General features: G+C 40.5%; 1 protein-coding gene across 5 annotated transcripts in view; it reads right to left on the bottom strand.

Annotated features, from left to right (window-relative positions):
* The window catches only part of slc4a2b (solute carrier family 4 member 2b), a 34066-nt gene that overhangs the window by 8395 nt on the left and 8200 nt on the right, over positions 1–17471 (bottom strand). For 4 of the 5 annotated variants that reach the window (XM_077012285.1, XM_077012287.1, XM_077012286.1 and 1 more), the window contains 9 exons: positions 12145–12301; positions 10784–11025; positions 10244–10368; positions 7952–8148; positions 4891–5027; positions 3017–3197; positions 1628–1763; positions 834–1044; positions 140–245 (listed from right to left, as the gene is read on the bottom strand). In XM_077012285.1, the coding sequence (XP_076868400.1) occupies positions 140–245; positions 834–1044; positions 1628–1763; positions 3017–3197; positions 4891–5027; positions 7952–8148; positions 10244–10368; positions 10784–11025; positions 12145–12301 (1492 nt within the window). Of the gene's footprint in view, positions 1–139; positions 246–833; positions 1045–1627; positions 1764–3016; positions 3198–4890; positions 5028–7951; positions 8149–9199; positions 10213–10243; positions 10369–10783; positions 11026–12144; positions 12302–17471 lie in introns of those variants that run through there. The other variant, XM_077012289.1, reaches the window with a different exon arrangement.

Genomic DNA, 17471 nt, shown 5'->3' with positions numbered 1-17471 from the left:
CCCATAAGTACAACAGTGGTCTTACCCCCAAGTACAACACTGGTCTTACCTGCAAACACCTTACCCACAAGAACAATGGTTTGACTCACAAACACCTTACTCGCAAAAATAGCAATGGTTTAACCCACAAACAACTTACCCACAAGTACAACAGTGGCCTCTGCATTTTCTGGAATCTTCTCCAACAGTTTTAGCTCATGTTTTGATTTGGATTTGTGCATGCCAATAGCTGGCGCAGTCTCTTTCTGCAATCACACGGAATATGCATGAAAATTACATGAGAATCAAGCAACATACACTCAATCAATTAACTAAAATACAAATTAAAAATAGATAAATTAATATATGCAAAATCAAGCTTTTTGCTTTAGAGTTGTCTTAGACCGATCTTTCTATCTGGATAAATAATCAATGACTTTTTTCAGTCACATGAAAATGCCACTGAATATTCTGCAATAAAAGTATTGCAAAATATTCAGTTACATGAAAACATTAGTATGACATAATTTCAGAGTCATTATGCATTTTTAGACATGAATGGATTACATTGGTGTCTGTCCCCAAATTTAAGTAATTTCTTTAAGCCTTTTTCATGTTTTGCCTGAATTTATTTAAGATATTTAGGCGATTTTAGCTGGTGTGTATGAAAACCATATCCTTTGATTATTGGATTAATATGAAGTGTGCAAATATAAACCAGGAGTGGGTTTCCCCCATTGCTACACAAAGATGTCTTTAAATGGTAGAGAGATATTAATACTCAACAGTCTCCTTCTCATTCCAGATGGTCTTAACACTACGATGCTTTTGTCACTCTGAGTGCCACTGCTTGCCTCATTTCTCTCCACCTCCATGTGCAGAATGGTGTCGGCCTTGGAGGCGGAGCTGCCCATGAGCGGCTCGGTGACCGACGCCTCGGGTTGGGACAGGTGGTTACTGCTGCTGCTGTGGTAGTGGCCATGGTGGTGGGTCATTAGCGAGGCCAGACTCGCCGCGGAGATGTTCCTCGGGAAGGGTGCGTGCTCCTTCTCATCGCAGGGATGACTAGAGGAGAGAGATCATCAAGGACAGCAGGTGGTCATGCACTGGTGAGAGGAGTGTGGCAGCATAAGCGTGCTACAGAGGAGGGAGGGTGACGTATGGCTCAGGTCTGACAGCGAAAATAACTGGCACAGATAAGTCTAAGATGTAGAGAATATGAAGAATATGAAGAATCCTATTTATAAATATACACAGCGATCCACAGCTGGAGTAAACTGGCATGTTGGTGTTTATTGTGGTGTTTGAATACAAATGGTATAAACAAACAAACATTATAAACAAACAAACGTTATAAACAAACAATATAAGCTATTACTGAGCAGCCTACCACACAAGCTGCCTACTGATATATTGAAATAAAAATGTATCATTTCTAAATATTAACAGGCACAGTGTAGCTTATGTTACAAAGCGTAATTTCCTCCCCTCATGTGAAGTAATTGGTGAAGCTACAACTGCTGTTGCTTCTGAGTTTATCTTCATTATCAATCCAGGTCAGCTGTCACAGTGTATCTCCTCATTCTGAATCATGTGTCCTAGTGCCACTGTGCCAAACCCACTAGAGTAGCCATACAATGTAGGTCACCTGTGTTTGAGCAGCAGAGCACGCAGGACATTGGCCCGGTCTTCTGCCTTGATCTGGTCGGAGATGATCATCTGCTCCACCACCTGATGAGCAATGCCAGGCAGGGTCTTCTGATCCAAGTCCAACAGGACAGCGCCTGAGAAACGAAGCATTTTTGGAGGTTCCAGTTACGCTATTGAAAGTCAAGATAAACAAACCAATACTACTTCTGTAAGCACCATTAGGACTGTAACCAGGGTATCTGCACATTTTTAAATCTCAAATTCAATGACTTTTAAGACCTTTTTAATACCTCTCACAAGAAAAAATAATACTATTACTGGGGATGCAGGTGTGTTCCACATCGTTGACGGGGGGGGGGGGGGGGGGGTTGGGGGGTGGCGAACGAGAATTGTTGACGTTGTTGAGGCTGTATACTCCAACGCTAGAAATCTAGCACTAGGACCCTGGAGCGGTTTTTTTCTGCAATAGCTCATCGCGTTCACATCGCGCCAGAACAACTGAACAACACACACTTATAATAATTTAATGCCTCCCCTCATAAAATTCCAGACATTTTAAGACATTTTTAGGCCTTGAATATGGAAAACTAAATTTAAGACATTTTAAGACTTTTTAAGGACCCGCGGGTACCCTGACTGTAACCACCACTACTACTGTAACCACCACTAGAACTTCTGTAACTATTTACATTTAGGGCATTTAGTGGACACTAGTAATCACTAGGGGGCTGTGGTACCCTAGCACAGTGCCAGGGGAGCAGCTGGAGTTAAGTCTTGCTCAAGAGCACACAAGACCAGTTCCCTAACCACCAGACCATGACTACTGTAACCACCTACTACTACTACAACTATTATACTACTACTACTACTACTGTAACCACAACTACTACTGTACTACTACTGTAACCACCACAACTACTACTGTAACCACCACTACTACTACAGTACTACTGTAACCACCACTACTGCTACTGTAACTACCACAACTACTACTGTAACCACCACTACTGCTACTGTACTACTACTGTAACCACCACAACTACTACTGTAACCATCACTACTACTACTGTACTACTACTACTGTAACTACCACAATTACTACTATACTGCTACTGTAACCACCACAACTACTACTGCTTCAATTAATATTAGTAATACTTACTATGACTAATAATAATGAATAATGAAAAAATTATTTCTTCACTTCGCCGGAGACCAAAAATTTTATTCAACTCTTCCCTCCCCTTCATTCGTCCCTTCAACCAGCCAGGACATTTGAACAGTAACAGTAATTTGAGCAGCAACAGAATAGTAATGCAGTGCGTGAAGGAGGTGGGTGAGTGTCCCCAGGTGTCCCCAGGTGTCCCCAGGAGTCCCCTGTCCTCACCATGCGAGATGGTCTTGCGCAGCTCCAGCAGACTACGGAACGAGAGCGAAGCTACATGGGGTTTACCCCAGCGATCCGTTTCCTCCTCTACGTCCTCCTCAAACTTGATCCAGCGCGCTCTCTCCCGCCACTGCATCTCCTGGTTCTTATCCAGGATCAACTCGTTCAGCTCCACAAACACCTGTGAGTCATGCGGAACAGCGTGCAGTGTCAGGGTGGCTGCGAAGTTTGAAACGATAAGAGGCTTCACGCTCAGTGAAGTCCATCGATCCAACTACAAGTGCCTTGGGATCGTTCTGGGATGGTCCAGCGATCCAACAACTGGCTGTCTCATAGTCTGAGAACAACAACAATTGCGGGAAAGAAACACCAACTAAATAGTTTATGCTTCCTTGTACTCAACCACACTGTTAACACTATATTAGTTTGGTTGTTTCTTACCTGTTACATGGTTACATACCCTTAAAATCAATCATGCATAAAAAGTATGGGCATATTTGATATGTTTGTAGAATACGTGAAAGACAAGCATCGCATATTACTGAGAGCCAGAGCAGGTTCACAGTGCACTGAGCTTCCATCCACACGATTACTGCAGTCGTCCCTTAAGTTAGAAGCAGGTGTATAAAGTAACAGACATTCAGCACATATCTGCTCCTCTTGCCTGCCTGCTCTCCCCAGTGGAATTATGAGGACATTTTGCGTGTAATGGAAAACATTAATTGTCAACGCCTCCTGACAGTACAACCGTGTTGCTGTCTGATCTGCAGTGTGGAGCGCGACCTGTGAAAAGGTATGAGGTTGTGAACATGTCAAACACAACTTCATGTTGCTCAGCATAACCCAAATGATATAAGACAATGTGGCTACTGACTAACAGAAAAACAAACAGACTCACATCACCCCCCCCCCCACACACACACACACACACACACACACACACACACACCATATACAAAATGCACCTCTAACCTTCTGTTGCTGGGCCAACCTCAGGGAGAAGTCTATAAGGACCATGCTGTCTGTCCAGGAGTCACGACTAACTGGGGGTGCAGGAGGCACGGGCATGTGTTCTGGCCCACAGCAGGAGGAGGCGTTCACACAGACAGGCTGAGATTACCTGTAGTCTACCTGAGTGCTGGGGGTCTGAGGGCATTAATAAAGCATGGCTAACTCCATGAGCTCAGGGTGTCCGATTACCCAAGCTGATCCCAACCTCTTTCTCTCAGGTGTGTGAAAGGAAACCATCATTAATTCATTTTTAATGAGGTCCTGTCCCTTCAATTCCCTTGACAATTGGTTTAAAAGGACATTTGGATTTTCCTTAACAAAATAAGAATTGTGATTTTCTAGGGATTGACAGCCAGGATTAAATGTGCCTGGGGTGTATTTTAGCCAGATTAGCCAAGCACCGAGACAAAGTGCATCATAAGGTGGGTGAGCTTTATAAGAGGGGTGTTCTTCATAAAGAGTGAGTGCTTTATAAGAGGGGTGTTCTTCATAAGGAGGGAGTGCTTTAAAAGAGGGGTGTTCTTCATAAGGAGGGAGTGCTTTAAAAGAGGGGTGTTCTTCATAAAGAGTGAGTGGTTTATAAGAGGGGTGTTCTTCATAAAGTGGGAGTGGTTTATAAGAGGGGTGTTCTTCATAAAGTGGGAGTGGTTTATAAGAGGGGTGTTCTTCATAAAGTGGGAGTGGTTTATAAGAGGGGTGTTCTTCATAAGGAGGGAGTGCTTTAAAAGAGGGGTGTTCTTCATAAGGAAGGTGACCTTTATAAGAGGGGAGTTCTTCATAAGGAGGGAGTGCTTTATAAGGATGGTATCATTCAAAGTTTAGTCAATATTACATTTGCATTTCAAACCTGAGAAGATCCTTACCTCATGGGGGGTCCGATCTAGTTTGCGGTTTCGTGTGCTGAGTTCATGGTGATCTTTGCTAACGTGCACTACATGAGCCTTGTTGCTTTTTCTGACCAGATGTCGCCGAACTCCTGGGACGTCCTCAAGACGATGACCTGAAAAAGAGAATTTACTTGAATGACTCAGCTAGGATCAGAACCTGTCAGGACTCAGTAGCATCAGAACCTTTACTTTACCATCTTTTTTTTTTACCAGTGATAAAAAAATAGCTCAATCATGATAAAGTGATGATGAAGTGATTGTGTATCGTCTTTAAAACTTCAGATTCTGAACTAGCATGATGTTGAGAAAACAATAGTAAAAGAACAATAGCAATTTGGTTGGCAAATTTACCAACAGAATAAAGAAAAGATGTTGTCTTAGTAGCTTAATTTAACATTAGCTAACAAATTGATGCTAATGCCGTTTAATCATTCATGGCATGGTTATGGTGCCTATCTGTGCAGATCCTTGTGAGTCTATAAACATATTATACTCCGTTCAATTTACTCACGTCATAATCAATGTTTTTATTAATTTCTCTATGCAAAGACATTGTAGCTACGTGGTTCAAAACATTTTCTGAATCTAAAGTCTGGTCCTTTATATTTTGTCCATAGTAGGAGTTATGAACCAATGAATAGAGGTTTAAAATCTTGCCTACATTTGATTTTTGTGTCACTAAGATTTACACCTGTCACTCCCCTTGTGTGATTAGGAAATTTGTGTCATGACCAACATGTCCGATAATAATCATGACATTACTAAGTATAAGTATGTTAATCCTTGTCCATATGTAATCCATGTACTTAATTTATCACTAAACCTGTAATTTAACACTAACCCTGACATTTAAACCAACTTTCAGACTCAATACTCCGTTGCGGCTGTGTTAACAGTGATGTCAAAAGGGCATAAATCTTTTTCACAAGTCCGGCAGTGACGATGTCTGTGTTTCACTGTGCTGTAACTATGAGAAATACTAGACCAACACTGAACTACAGTGAGAGTAACAGAAGTTCACTTTGCTCAGCCATTACCACAACCAGAATCATCATCCCCCCAAACTAATGAACAGAGCCCACAGCAGAACAAACACACATAATGTTGTAAGCTAAAGGGTCCGCTGATATACAGCTGTAATCTGTGAAAGGGCTGATGTGCAGAGACACAACAGTCCCATGCAGGGGCGTACAGCAGGGTGCCGCACACAAATCACCCCAAACTATGAAGTTTCTATGGAAAACCTTGCTTGTGGCTACTAACGTTGTACAGGCGCCCAGGCATGATGCTCATTAAGGTTTCAAAACTGTAAGGACTGTTTCCAGATCAGCTTGAATTCTCACAATATAATCTTCAAACCAGTATATACATGGACAACACTGATTCTAATTTACACTCTTTATGTAAAAGGCTTTGCCTTCCATTAAACCTTTGACTTAAGTCTCTCATGTCTCTACCCCGAGTCACAGATCTGATTAGTCTGGGACTTTGACATGCTAATGGTTGGTACACACAGTACATTTTATCGTACACTAAACTTCACTACACAGTACATTTGATCATGTAACCCTGTGCATAAATAGGTCACCCTATGTTAAAGATCCAGAAAGATCAAAGACAGACATATGGAGTTGCACTGTGAATATGGCAGATGTTCCAGGTGTCATTAAACAATATTAATATGCACTCAAAACCTCGTGTCACATAGAACACTGCATTTCATCATATATTTATCAAGGTCATGACTTTGGCCAAACAGTGAAATAGTATTTAAACACTGTTTGTCCTGCAAGATTGGCTGCAGTGTTCTGAGCACATTCTGATGGATTCATAGTGGACGTAACACCCATAACAAACCGGTAATAGTCACAGTCACAAACTGTTTGCAATAGTAAGTAATACATAAGTAATAGCAGAATTTCATCTTACACATGTAGCAGTACTTGTACTGTAAAAGCTCAGAGTTCAAACACGCTCCTGCTGTTGCAGCCATGGACAGAGACCGGTGGAGTGTTTTAATGTCAAAGCTCTGCAGGAAGGGTGTAGCATGAAGAGATGCAGACATCACACACACAAACCTGGAGCCTTAAATGACTGGGAGGGACTCCAGGATGGATGTGGTGAGATTTAAAAGGTCAGTTCAAACCATTCAGCTGGTAACACCGCCAAATATCACAGGGCAGTGTTAACTCAGTGTTAACTTAGTCCTTCTAAAAATCTTATTACCTAATGATGTCAGTGAAAAGATATGGACAAGACATATTAAAAACTGCAACAGCACCAGTGTGATACAAAAGTATATGTATATTATTTACTTATTCAATTGTTGAGGTAGAGTATTTTCCCAGGATCAATATAATTTAAAATAGATGACCAGTAAATCAAACCAACAAATAGGACATAATGATCTGGAGTGAAGAGTTATGATTGGATGGATTCATGCTCCTCTTCATCTAGAGTGAAGAGCTGTGATTGGATAGATTCATGTTCCTCTTCCTACTCCATCACATAACTGCTTTCAGTTAAACAGATGCTGAGCCAGGCCTTAAATATTGATATTATTGATTTTATTAATATTATTAATTATTGACTGTACTGACATTTATCAATAATAATTTTTAAGGATTTGTGACCACCTGGCCAGACATGAAGGCTTTGAAACAAAGTCAGACATTTAACCTTAATTTAAACAAATTCAGATACATTTCCCTGTAAAGGGAAAAGAGAATCTTGAATATTTTTGTTATGCACATGTCTCCGTTATGAGACTCATCTTGCATTTAAAGCAGAATTTAAAGCAGAAAGCTAGCCAAATCACCAGGTTTTATTAATAATAGTTACATTCATCACGGATGTTGGTTTTGTTACTGGTCACAGTTTCCTTTAGTGACTTTCCTGTTCAACACAATTATTTAAGGTTCTGCTGGACAACATCAATCTACATCACGTTAGTCTGGTGTTTTGGAGAAGAAGAACGCAGAACTACAAGCCTCATTCATTAAGACAAATACAGCGTTAAGTTTAATCACCCACGTACTTTTAATGCCATCCAGGTGCGCGGAGGCGAGGGTGTGCGTCTCGGACTCTTCGGCAGGGATGCGCTGGTACTTGGTTCCCTCCGTGCCCGTCATGATGCCCGTGAGGTGCTGCTGTGGAAGATCGTGACTGCGGTTTGTTGAGGACGCACAGGGGAGTGAGACGGACTCACACGGTGGAGGTTTGGCTTCAGGAGTACTGTGGTAAAGAGAAAATAAAAAGGGTTAGTTAACACTATATGAAACGCTGTATGAAACCCTGCATGGAACCCTAAATGAAACCCTGTATAATGAAACCCTGTATAAAACACTGTATGAAACCCTGCATGAAACCCTGTATGAAACCCTAAATGAAACACTGTATGAAACCCTGTATGGAACCCTAAATGAAACACTGTATGAAACCCTGCATGAAACCCTAAATGAAACCCTGCATGAAACCTTAAATGAAATCTTGTATGAAACCCTATATGAAACCCTATATTAATGTACACACCTCTATAGTGCATACCTCTGTATGCTAAATGATACAAAAACACATGATGTAAAATGCAAAAAGTATTTTACAAACTGGTACTAATAAAGAAAAAAAGGTATGTTTATAAAAAAAAACTCCAAAGCAGATCAATTATTTCAATATTAATTTCACAGTTTCAATCACATTTTCTGTCTTCACACTTTATACTGTGTAAATACAATATTGAATTGTTCCTTATATTAATTATTTTCCATACAATTCTATATTGAACATATTCTATATTCTATACTGTCCTTTGATGCAAACAGCAAAGTCACCAGAACACATTCTCCTGGTACCAAGCAAGCAGATGGGTGTGTGTGTGTGTGTGTGTGTGTGTGTGTGTGTGTGTGTGTGTGTGTGTGTGTGTGTGTGTGTGTGTGTGTGTGTGTGTATTGTATGTGTAAGTTTTTTTCAGCATAAGAATGTTTTTTTGCAATTTTCTTTTTATTTAACAGAGTTCCTGTTAACAGTTCCACACTCTGTTTACTGTGTCCGTCATCTCCAACGCACATAAAATTCACAAATCAAAGCAAATCTTTGTTAAAGGGTAAAACACTTGATTTAATGATATAGAGTTCTACATTTAATTCTAGAGAAATCTGCATTTACAGGTAATCACGACTGCAACTAGAACAGTTAAACTACAGCTCAAATCACTAAATGCTAGTGCAAACAGATTGCGTCTACACAGCATCGTGAAATCAAAATCAAATCATAAAACAAGACTTACCATGACTTCCGACAGTATTAAATACAAAATGACAGAGGGAAGAGAAAAGGTTGATGACCCAGATAGATAAGAGATCCTAAACTGGATGGATGTAGAGGCATGTAGGTATTATGGAAATAGACCAGTACAACTCCAGAGAAAGGAGAACAAGGCAGGCAGATCAAGGGAAAAAATACAGTTGCTAATAGCGACGGCTCAGTAATGGGACAGAGGTTATTCTGGAAGGAGGTGGGACTCTTGCTACTGAACCAGCTCACAGCTTGGGAATCATGCAGCATACAGTATAAGCACATTATATCCTTACTTAAGCCAAACCAGGCCCGAAACACAAAGATCAGGAAAGCACATTATTTTCTGGAGTGGCCAACCTAGGAGTTAAATGAGTGTTTATTTTTGTTTAGTTTTTTTTGTAAGACCAAGTGACTGTAAGCCTGGTAAATAAATACTTTTAACTAAATTGATCAATTAAATGGATAAACTTGTAATCACAGGCCAAACACAAGAACTTTCATGTACACAAACATGAATATAATGCCAAACATTCTCAAGGAAACTGCATATCCTCTCTAGAGTAGAAGTCATCATCAAGATGGATTCTGGACTACTAAACATTTTTTGGAATGAAATATAATCAGGTCAACAGACGTCATGCATGATTTCAGCCAGATGGAGCAGAACAGTCTTTTACAGATAGAGACAGTAGATGCCAGTAACGTGCACAGAGGTACTTAGAGCTGGTCAAATGTCAAATCAGATAGTTGACAGAAAACAAACATTTTGAAGAAACACACCCACAACAGGCCGAGCTGAGACCACAGAAAAAAAGAAACAAATCAAATTCCATTGCCCTGAAACATGTTCCAAATTACAGAGCTTTCTTGGGAAGTCTGAATACTGAATTCAGTCTGAATATTGAATGCTCCTCCTCTAGAGCTGCAAATCCATTGATTACTTCAAGAGAATCTTCTACTGTCACTAAAGAACTGTTCAATAGTTGCAATGTCATTGAAGTTTCAAATGAGGACCTGAAGCAGCGTGACTTACTCAGCGTGAGAGAGATGTTCAGTCACCACAGAGGAGACTGGTAACATCTGGGCGCCTTGGGTAGGAGTGAAACTCTCTGAGTCATCCAGCACTGAAAGGTGGGGGTCGTCATCGGACACAAAGAACTGGGCAGAATAAAAACAGATTTGATGCCATTCTCAATGGATCAGTGCCACATCTTCTTTCTCTAGCCACTCTAGCACCCCCTGTGGTGGCTGTGGGCTATAGCATCTTACACTCATAAGAATTTGTCAGCATTTCTAGTGTTTTACTTGGTGAGCCTAATTTTGGTGAGCCCAAACTTGAAGACCAAATTAAGCCATTAAACTTAACGAATTTAACCAAACATAATTTATGTGTAGTATTTATGTAAATAGAGTTTAAATTCCTTGTTGAGGAGATTCATCAAGGATCGGGGATCTCCACAACCAGCATGGTGAAAAACTTTGCTAGTGTATTCAAAGAAACTCATAGGAATTCATTAGTTTATCAAGTTCTGCTCATCTGACCCGCTGCAAGAATCTCGGACTGTGCCAATACCTGAACACCTTCCCCAACATCATGCTCTGGTCTGGGGACAGTGCTGTCTGCATGACTGACAGATTCATCTTCTTCCTCCTCCTCTTCCTCTGCTTCCTCTGGGGTCAAAGCCCCACTGGCACTGGGACTCACTTTCCCCACATCCCTGGTCTTCTTCCTTTTCTTTCCACTTCGTCTTCTCTTGCTGTCACAGTGGAGCTTGGACAGAGGGTGGTGGATGTGGTGGGAGGACTGACGATGATCTGAAGATGGAACATGAAGCAGCAGTATGGAGAGTTGGACACCATTTTGATTTTATGACCTCATTCATTTTCACTTTTAAACTTTTGCACAGATCCAAAGTTTGAAGCAAATTCAAAGAGTTCCACTCTGTTATCTACTGCTAAAGAAATTTATATGAAGTGGTTTGCAAGTGGGTTTGTCAAAACAAAACCATTAATCTAATTTTATTTTCATGTTCACTTCAAAGAAACAAAACATTTCTTCTTTTGCTTTGAAGAATATAAGGACAGTAACAATGGCTTGAAGGTTAAAGTATAGTAATCATCCCTAATTTAAGATTACATCTACATAACATGTCAACAAAATTCGAATCGGAATAATTGGAATACTTTTTCTGCCTGCCTCCACAGTCTGTCATGCCTAGACCCGCCCCCACCTGTCAATCACATCTTTGTTTTCATTTTGCATGTTCTTTTTGTTTTTGTTTGGTTTCCACGCCCATCATTTAGTCTCTCCTCACCCGTGTCTTGTTATTAGTACTTGTTATCCTATATATCCAGTGTTTTCAGTTCTTTGTCACAGGTCACATGTCACAGTTCTTGCCTCCGTGTGTCGTTATCCTAGCCTGTAACTAGCTCAGCTATATTTTGCCTCGTTTTCTCATGTTTTACTTTCATTTATCATGTCCATTTGTGTTAGTTATGTTTGAAGCTCTGATTACCCTCAAAATATGACTCTGATTACCCTCAAAATATGACCATTCTAATGATTTTGCTTATGGATTTGCCCTGAATAAATCTTACTCTTCTTAGTGAATGCAGGAAACCCGGGGAACCTGTATTGTTCACACAGTGTAGATCAAAACACCCTCACATTCTGGTTTTTAACTTCACAGACAACAAAATGCATGTGAAGATGCTAAAGTTGAGTCAGCAAAGAGAGACTCTTATATGGAGTTGAAGCATGCAGATGCAATAAACTAAGGCTAAGACAGACAGAAAGAGAGAGAAAGCCTGTGTAGACTCATATAGAGACCAATAGCATTTACAGACTGGTTAAGTTATGGCTACAGTAAGTTAGACTAGTGGATAGAAAGCCAAAACATATAGAGACGGTAAGAATATAGAAAGTAAGTTCACATTCGAAGTCCTCCTCGTTGTAGTTCCGCTTCTGCTCGCTCGGCACTCTGAGATTGGGACTGAGGATCTGCTGGAATCTCTGAACACCCAAGGCCTTGTTCAGGTCTCCTTCATCCTCCTCTTCCTCTCTCTGTGTCCCAGGACCTGTGAGCGCAGGCTGGAAACATGACATTTGAAAAGGCATTAGCCACACTTCTGGAGAGAACCGCGTCAAAATACAATTACAACTGTATAAGAGTGTCCAGGAAAGTTGTTCCAGTGATGAAAGGGGTCACATGAGGCTGACTCCCATAATCTGAAGGAGTGGATCAAACACCGTACAGAAATGACAACATCAATTCCAGTCCAGCAGAACATAATCCCAGAAAAAACGACAACATTGCGCTTCACCCTCAAACTCCCAGCAGCCCTCTGGCAGAAGACCCAAGAGTGAGAACAAACATAAAATATGACCACCCACTGGAAGGAAGAGACAGATCACTGGAGCTTCAAGTCATTGCTCAAACTGTTTTGAACATGGATGCATAGTACCTCATCAAGATGTAACGGTCAGAGGTGTGAGCTTACAGACCTAGAGGGATTACGGAACACTTGGAGTCCAGAGCCTTCCAAGTGTGTGCAAGGTTAAATCTCAGGGATTAGATGCAGCTCTGCAGAGTTAGTTATTATAATTTAACTCTGAGTGAATTTAACTCCATAAGAACTGGCTCAAAAATGGTGTAACTACTAACAAGATATGGAAAAGAAAATATTACAGCCAATACAAGACCCAAGTAAGACAAACAGAGAAAATTGAAAGTAAGAGAAGAAGTGGATACTAGATACAAATAACACAAACAAAGTAAGTGGAGAGAAGGTATTCCTTATCATTCAATCAAAATAAGAACCATCCCAGGATTTGTGGAAAACCAAACATTTAACAACACAATAGACATTTATATATGACTCAGTTCAAAGGGCTGTTTTTACAGTATCATTTTAGTATTTTTATTAGTAAATGTTTCTTTACAGTGTTCCTGGTTCCAGCCAGTCGACGGCCCTGCCTAAGAATCAAACCTACCTCACTCATGGTTTGGTTTCACAAGCAGTGGAGTAGTGAGACGTCCAGTGATACTGCCCGTGCCAACTCTGCCTAATGCCGCCAGTGCTCTTAACAATGTGAGCAGCAGAGTACGTGAATGCCCCGTCACTACTGCAGTGAACCTGGAGTATCGGTGGCTTTGGTATCAGACTGGACGCATTGGCTATCCGCTCTCTCCTCATCGTGATTAAAGACAAACAGTGTTGGTTCTCTGCGTGAGGACCAACGCGTGTGGTCATAAGCTCATACGCGATTTAGATAATCTAGATCAAAGCAATCTTTTTTTTTCAGACGTACACTTCGACATTTCCTCAAAGGTAAATATTGACATGTTTGTTCTCCTTCAGGTAATCTCTATTCAGGACTGTAAAGCTGACCTTACTAAATAAACTGAAGGTCAGACACAGATATGACGCTAAGAATTCATAAAAGGACTTCTAACTTCTCGTACTGAAACAATAGTTAATTGTAGTTATAAGTAACCTTTAACTGAAGTTAAACTGAAGACTTCTGGCAGGGGGTCAGAAAATAAACTGTGAATATTGTTTAGCTATTACAGTCCAAAGGCTTCCAAAACCCCTGGGAATCTTCATGTTACATGCTGACAACAGATTCAAGCATTTGATACAGCTACAGCAATCCTAAACCTCAGAAAACACCTTTAGTGTGGGCATTTGAACCCAGGGTGGAAGATATTTTGCCTGGAAAAATCATAATTTTTTTATACAGTGAATAACGGCATACAGTGGAGAAAACAGCAGTGGCTGAATGAAAGAATGAATTCTCACTGCCTTCCTCACTTATGGTTAATCACTGCTTCCCTGTAATGTCATCTCTTGTGTTTTTTTGTCTTAACCACTTTCTGAGGGTCAGATGTGGTCACCTGGCCCCATCATCCTGTTTGTCTGCACGTTTACATGACTCCCGTCTAATGACAGTAGCTTAATTAATATAAGCATTAACCTACATCAGTGTTCTATAAGCTACACTCTATAATTGTAAGAGTTATTAGTATTAGTTCTTGGTACAATGCCAAACTGTGGTGGTTCTCAGGAATCTTTGTAATCTATTTGACCTGGGGCATGTCCAGCAGTTAAATATGATGCCAGATTGTTGCAATCCAAATAGGCAGTTTGTTGCAAACATTCAGGCTATTGTTTATTTTCCGAACGAAGACTTAAGTCTTAAGACACAGGTCAGACTTTTGTTTGGCTGCCCTGTCTGCTGGAAGGGCTTGAGCCAGGTCCTGGGAGTACTGTGGAGGATTTTACAGCACACTGTATGCTGTGAGTGCCCTACTTTTAACACTAAGCCATGTTCTGTAGCCCCGCCTGAGTTAAGACGAAGTCAAGCAGCATACCTTGAGAACCCTAGCTTGGTTGAGGTATAGCAAAAGTGAGTACACATACAAATTATGTTTTTTTTTGTTCATTCTATGTCAATTTTTTTACACCACAATCTAGAGCAGCTTGTCTGCCTCGGGACTTGGACAGCTTTGCTATTATACAGAGAATGACGGGTTCTCAATTGCAGGTTTACTGGAACAGACCAACACTTGAAGCTTAACGGACATTGGCTGATGCAACCAGACAATGATCTGATACACAGGAGTAAATCAACAACAAAATGGAAGAAAATACATGTGAAAATACAGAGCTCAGCATAGTTGAAATGTCTTGGCATAATCAACCAACAACTGGTACACAGACCATAATAGCCACAGAACAGAGAGGCATCCGATTCAGGTCATAGAGGAGAAGAGACAGAATTTTAGAGGAAGAAAGAAATGTTGGCCAAAACCAGAGATACATAATGCAGATGTTGGCAAGGGAAACACAGATGGAAATGAAGAAACACAAAAGAGATGTAGTCTAGGTGTTTAGGGGAGAGAGAGAGTGAGAGAGTGTGAGAGAGAGAGAGAGAGAGAGAGAGAGAGAGAGTCAACAAAGCTAAACAATGTATGTTTGATGTGATCAAGCTTAAACTAAAGAAATAAAGTTAGAGAGGATACAATGACCAGAATGATAAAAAGAAATTCAAATACAAATGAGTTTTATGAGATTGGACGTAAGGAATAGGAAGTCCAAAGTTAAAGTAAAGTAAAAATTTAAAAAAGCAAGACTTTAAATGCAAAAATAATATTGACCTTGGCCAGATATGTGCTAGTGGTACCGATGGGGATATTATAGTAGGGTGAGGAAAGGGGAGATGAGCAAGGCCTGATCATAAACCTCTGAGAAAATCTCTTGGCCAGTTGAGAAGACACAAGAGAAGACACTACTTTTACCTAAAGCAGCAGAAAAGAGTTTTTGTTATGAGGGACGAGAGGTTAAAGCAAACCACAAGACCAAAGGTGAGATAGTAAATAACACAGAAACAATGGATGCAGACTCAGCAGCAGCTCTTAGGAAGTGAGAAAGCAATTCCCACTATTAAGGCTCATTAACTGTTCAAATCTGCCCATCTCTACACAAAACAGGCTGGAGCTGAAGACAGGCAACAACAACATTTCCTCCATTTTGATGTGTGGTACAATTAGTGATTTAACAGTGGCTTAGCATTTAGCTCTGGCTAGTTACTAACCACAAACAATTAAAATCCAAGCAATTTAATCCAGCCTCTCAAAATTCATATTCTTTTGTGTATTAAGTTGTTAATATCTAAAATTTCATGCAGTAAAGCTTCTGAAATTATGTTGGCTCTTTGATGGCTCAGTGCAAGTTCATCAAGACTGTAAGGAAATTTCACTCAGAAAATGTAATTACTAGGAGACATGGGACATGGAATATGAAATCCCTGATGATGATTCCCTATGAAATCAATATACTTTCACATACAAAGAATTGACAGACAAAAGAAGGACTTGGAGGAGGCAGAAATGTCAGGTGCGGTGGCACAGGGACAAGCAGGAAACAGCTGCACTGTTCACAGGGGGGGGGGGGGGGGGGGGGGGGCGCACAACCACAGACTCTCAGCAGTACACCTGCAGGAGCAACCAGGAAACAGACGCGTTGCTTTGTCGTAGGTGTGTACACTCTGCTGATCTGCCTGTACAAATACTGAGACTATACAGTGGGGCTCGCAGTCACAGCGAAAGACGTCACCTACAACGATCACACGCAGATCTTTCAGGCAGGGTAGGAAGATCAGGCAGGTGTCCAAGCCTGGAAGACGTTACAGGCACAGACCACACGGTGTCCTGGAAAGACTGAAGCAGCCAATGATGGGTGGAAAGAGCAGTGGAAGAAGTTGGAAATGAAGAAACACAAAAGAGACAGAAGTTCAGGTTCTTCTGATGCAGTGGAAGCATATGAGGCTGCATGAACACCATGATCGTAGTGCCATATGGGCTGAGGCTTTGCACCTTATCAGTATATAATATTCTCCTGCTCAAGCAGTAAACAGCATCTCCCATTCAACTAAGAAGGTGAGAGGACCCCAGAAGCACTGCTGGACCCAACGTTCATTCAAATGGGATTTGCATGGTCTGATGGGATGGCACTCTCTCAGCATTTGGTTTTCATTCTTTGTTTGTGCTGTCCCACTCATACCAAGTAAATAGACATATTCTTGTTAACTTTATGTTGAGCGTTTAATTATTTCTTGAAGAAAACTATTTGCATCCAAATCTTTGGTGGGGATTTGACTCTGTGCACCTGTGTGCAAAAGGTGTGCCAGTTATGTACACGTTAAATCGTTTCAAGTCTTGGAACAAAAGCCATTTTCTGGGTTATTATGAAGGAATAGCGTTTTTTTTTTTTTTTTTTTGCTTTGAAAGAATGCATGTAAAAATGCAAATATCAGGAATGAATTATATTCTAATCACATTTTACAATTTACAATTTTTTGTGTGAAAACAACTGTTTAAGATATACAATCCCAAGTGCATCAGTACTCAAGTAGGTAAGTTCATTAATATTTTATACATTCTTGATTTATGTTTCACTTCATTTAAAATTAAGCATAATCGTACTTATACATTGAGAATTGGTTTGCACATTTGTATAATTGTTATTTAAATTCATTATGTTGTTATGATATAACAGTATAATGCTAAGTTATTTAAAAATGTCACATTTGCATTTCCAGGTTTACAGATTTCACCCGTTTCATCAGACTTCTCTTCAGAGTTCGTATAAGCACACAGACCAGGGGCTGCTCAAGTAGGGTTTTCTCTGGAAAAATACTGACCTTAGTGTAAAGGAACTCCATTGAACCTCAGCGAGTTCTTCAAATAAAGAACAAT

Source organism: Brachyhypopomus gauderio, chromosome 7 (genome assembly GCF_052324685.1).
Source record: "Brachyhypopomus gauderio isolate BG-103 chromosome 7, BGAUD_0.2, whole genome shotgun sequence".
In the NCBI taxonomy this organism is placed as follows: domain Eukaryota; kingdom Metazoa; phylum Chordata; class Actinopteri; order Gymnotiformes; family Hypopomidae; genus Brachyhypopomus; species Brachyhypopomus gauderio.
Note: the sequence above shows the minus strand (reverse complement) of the source record. Positions and strands in the feature narration are given on the sequence as shown.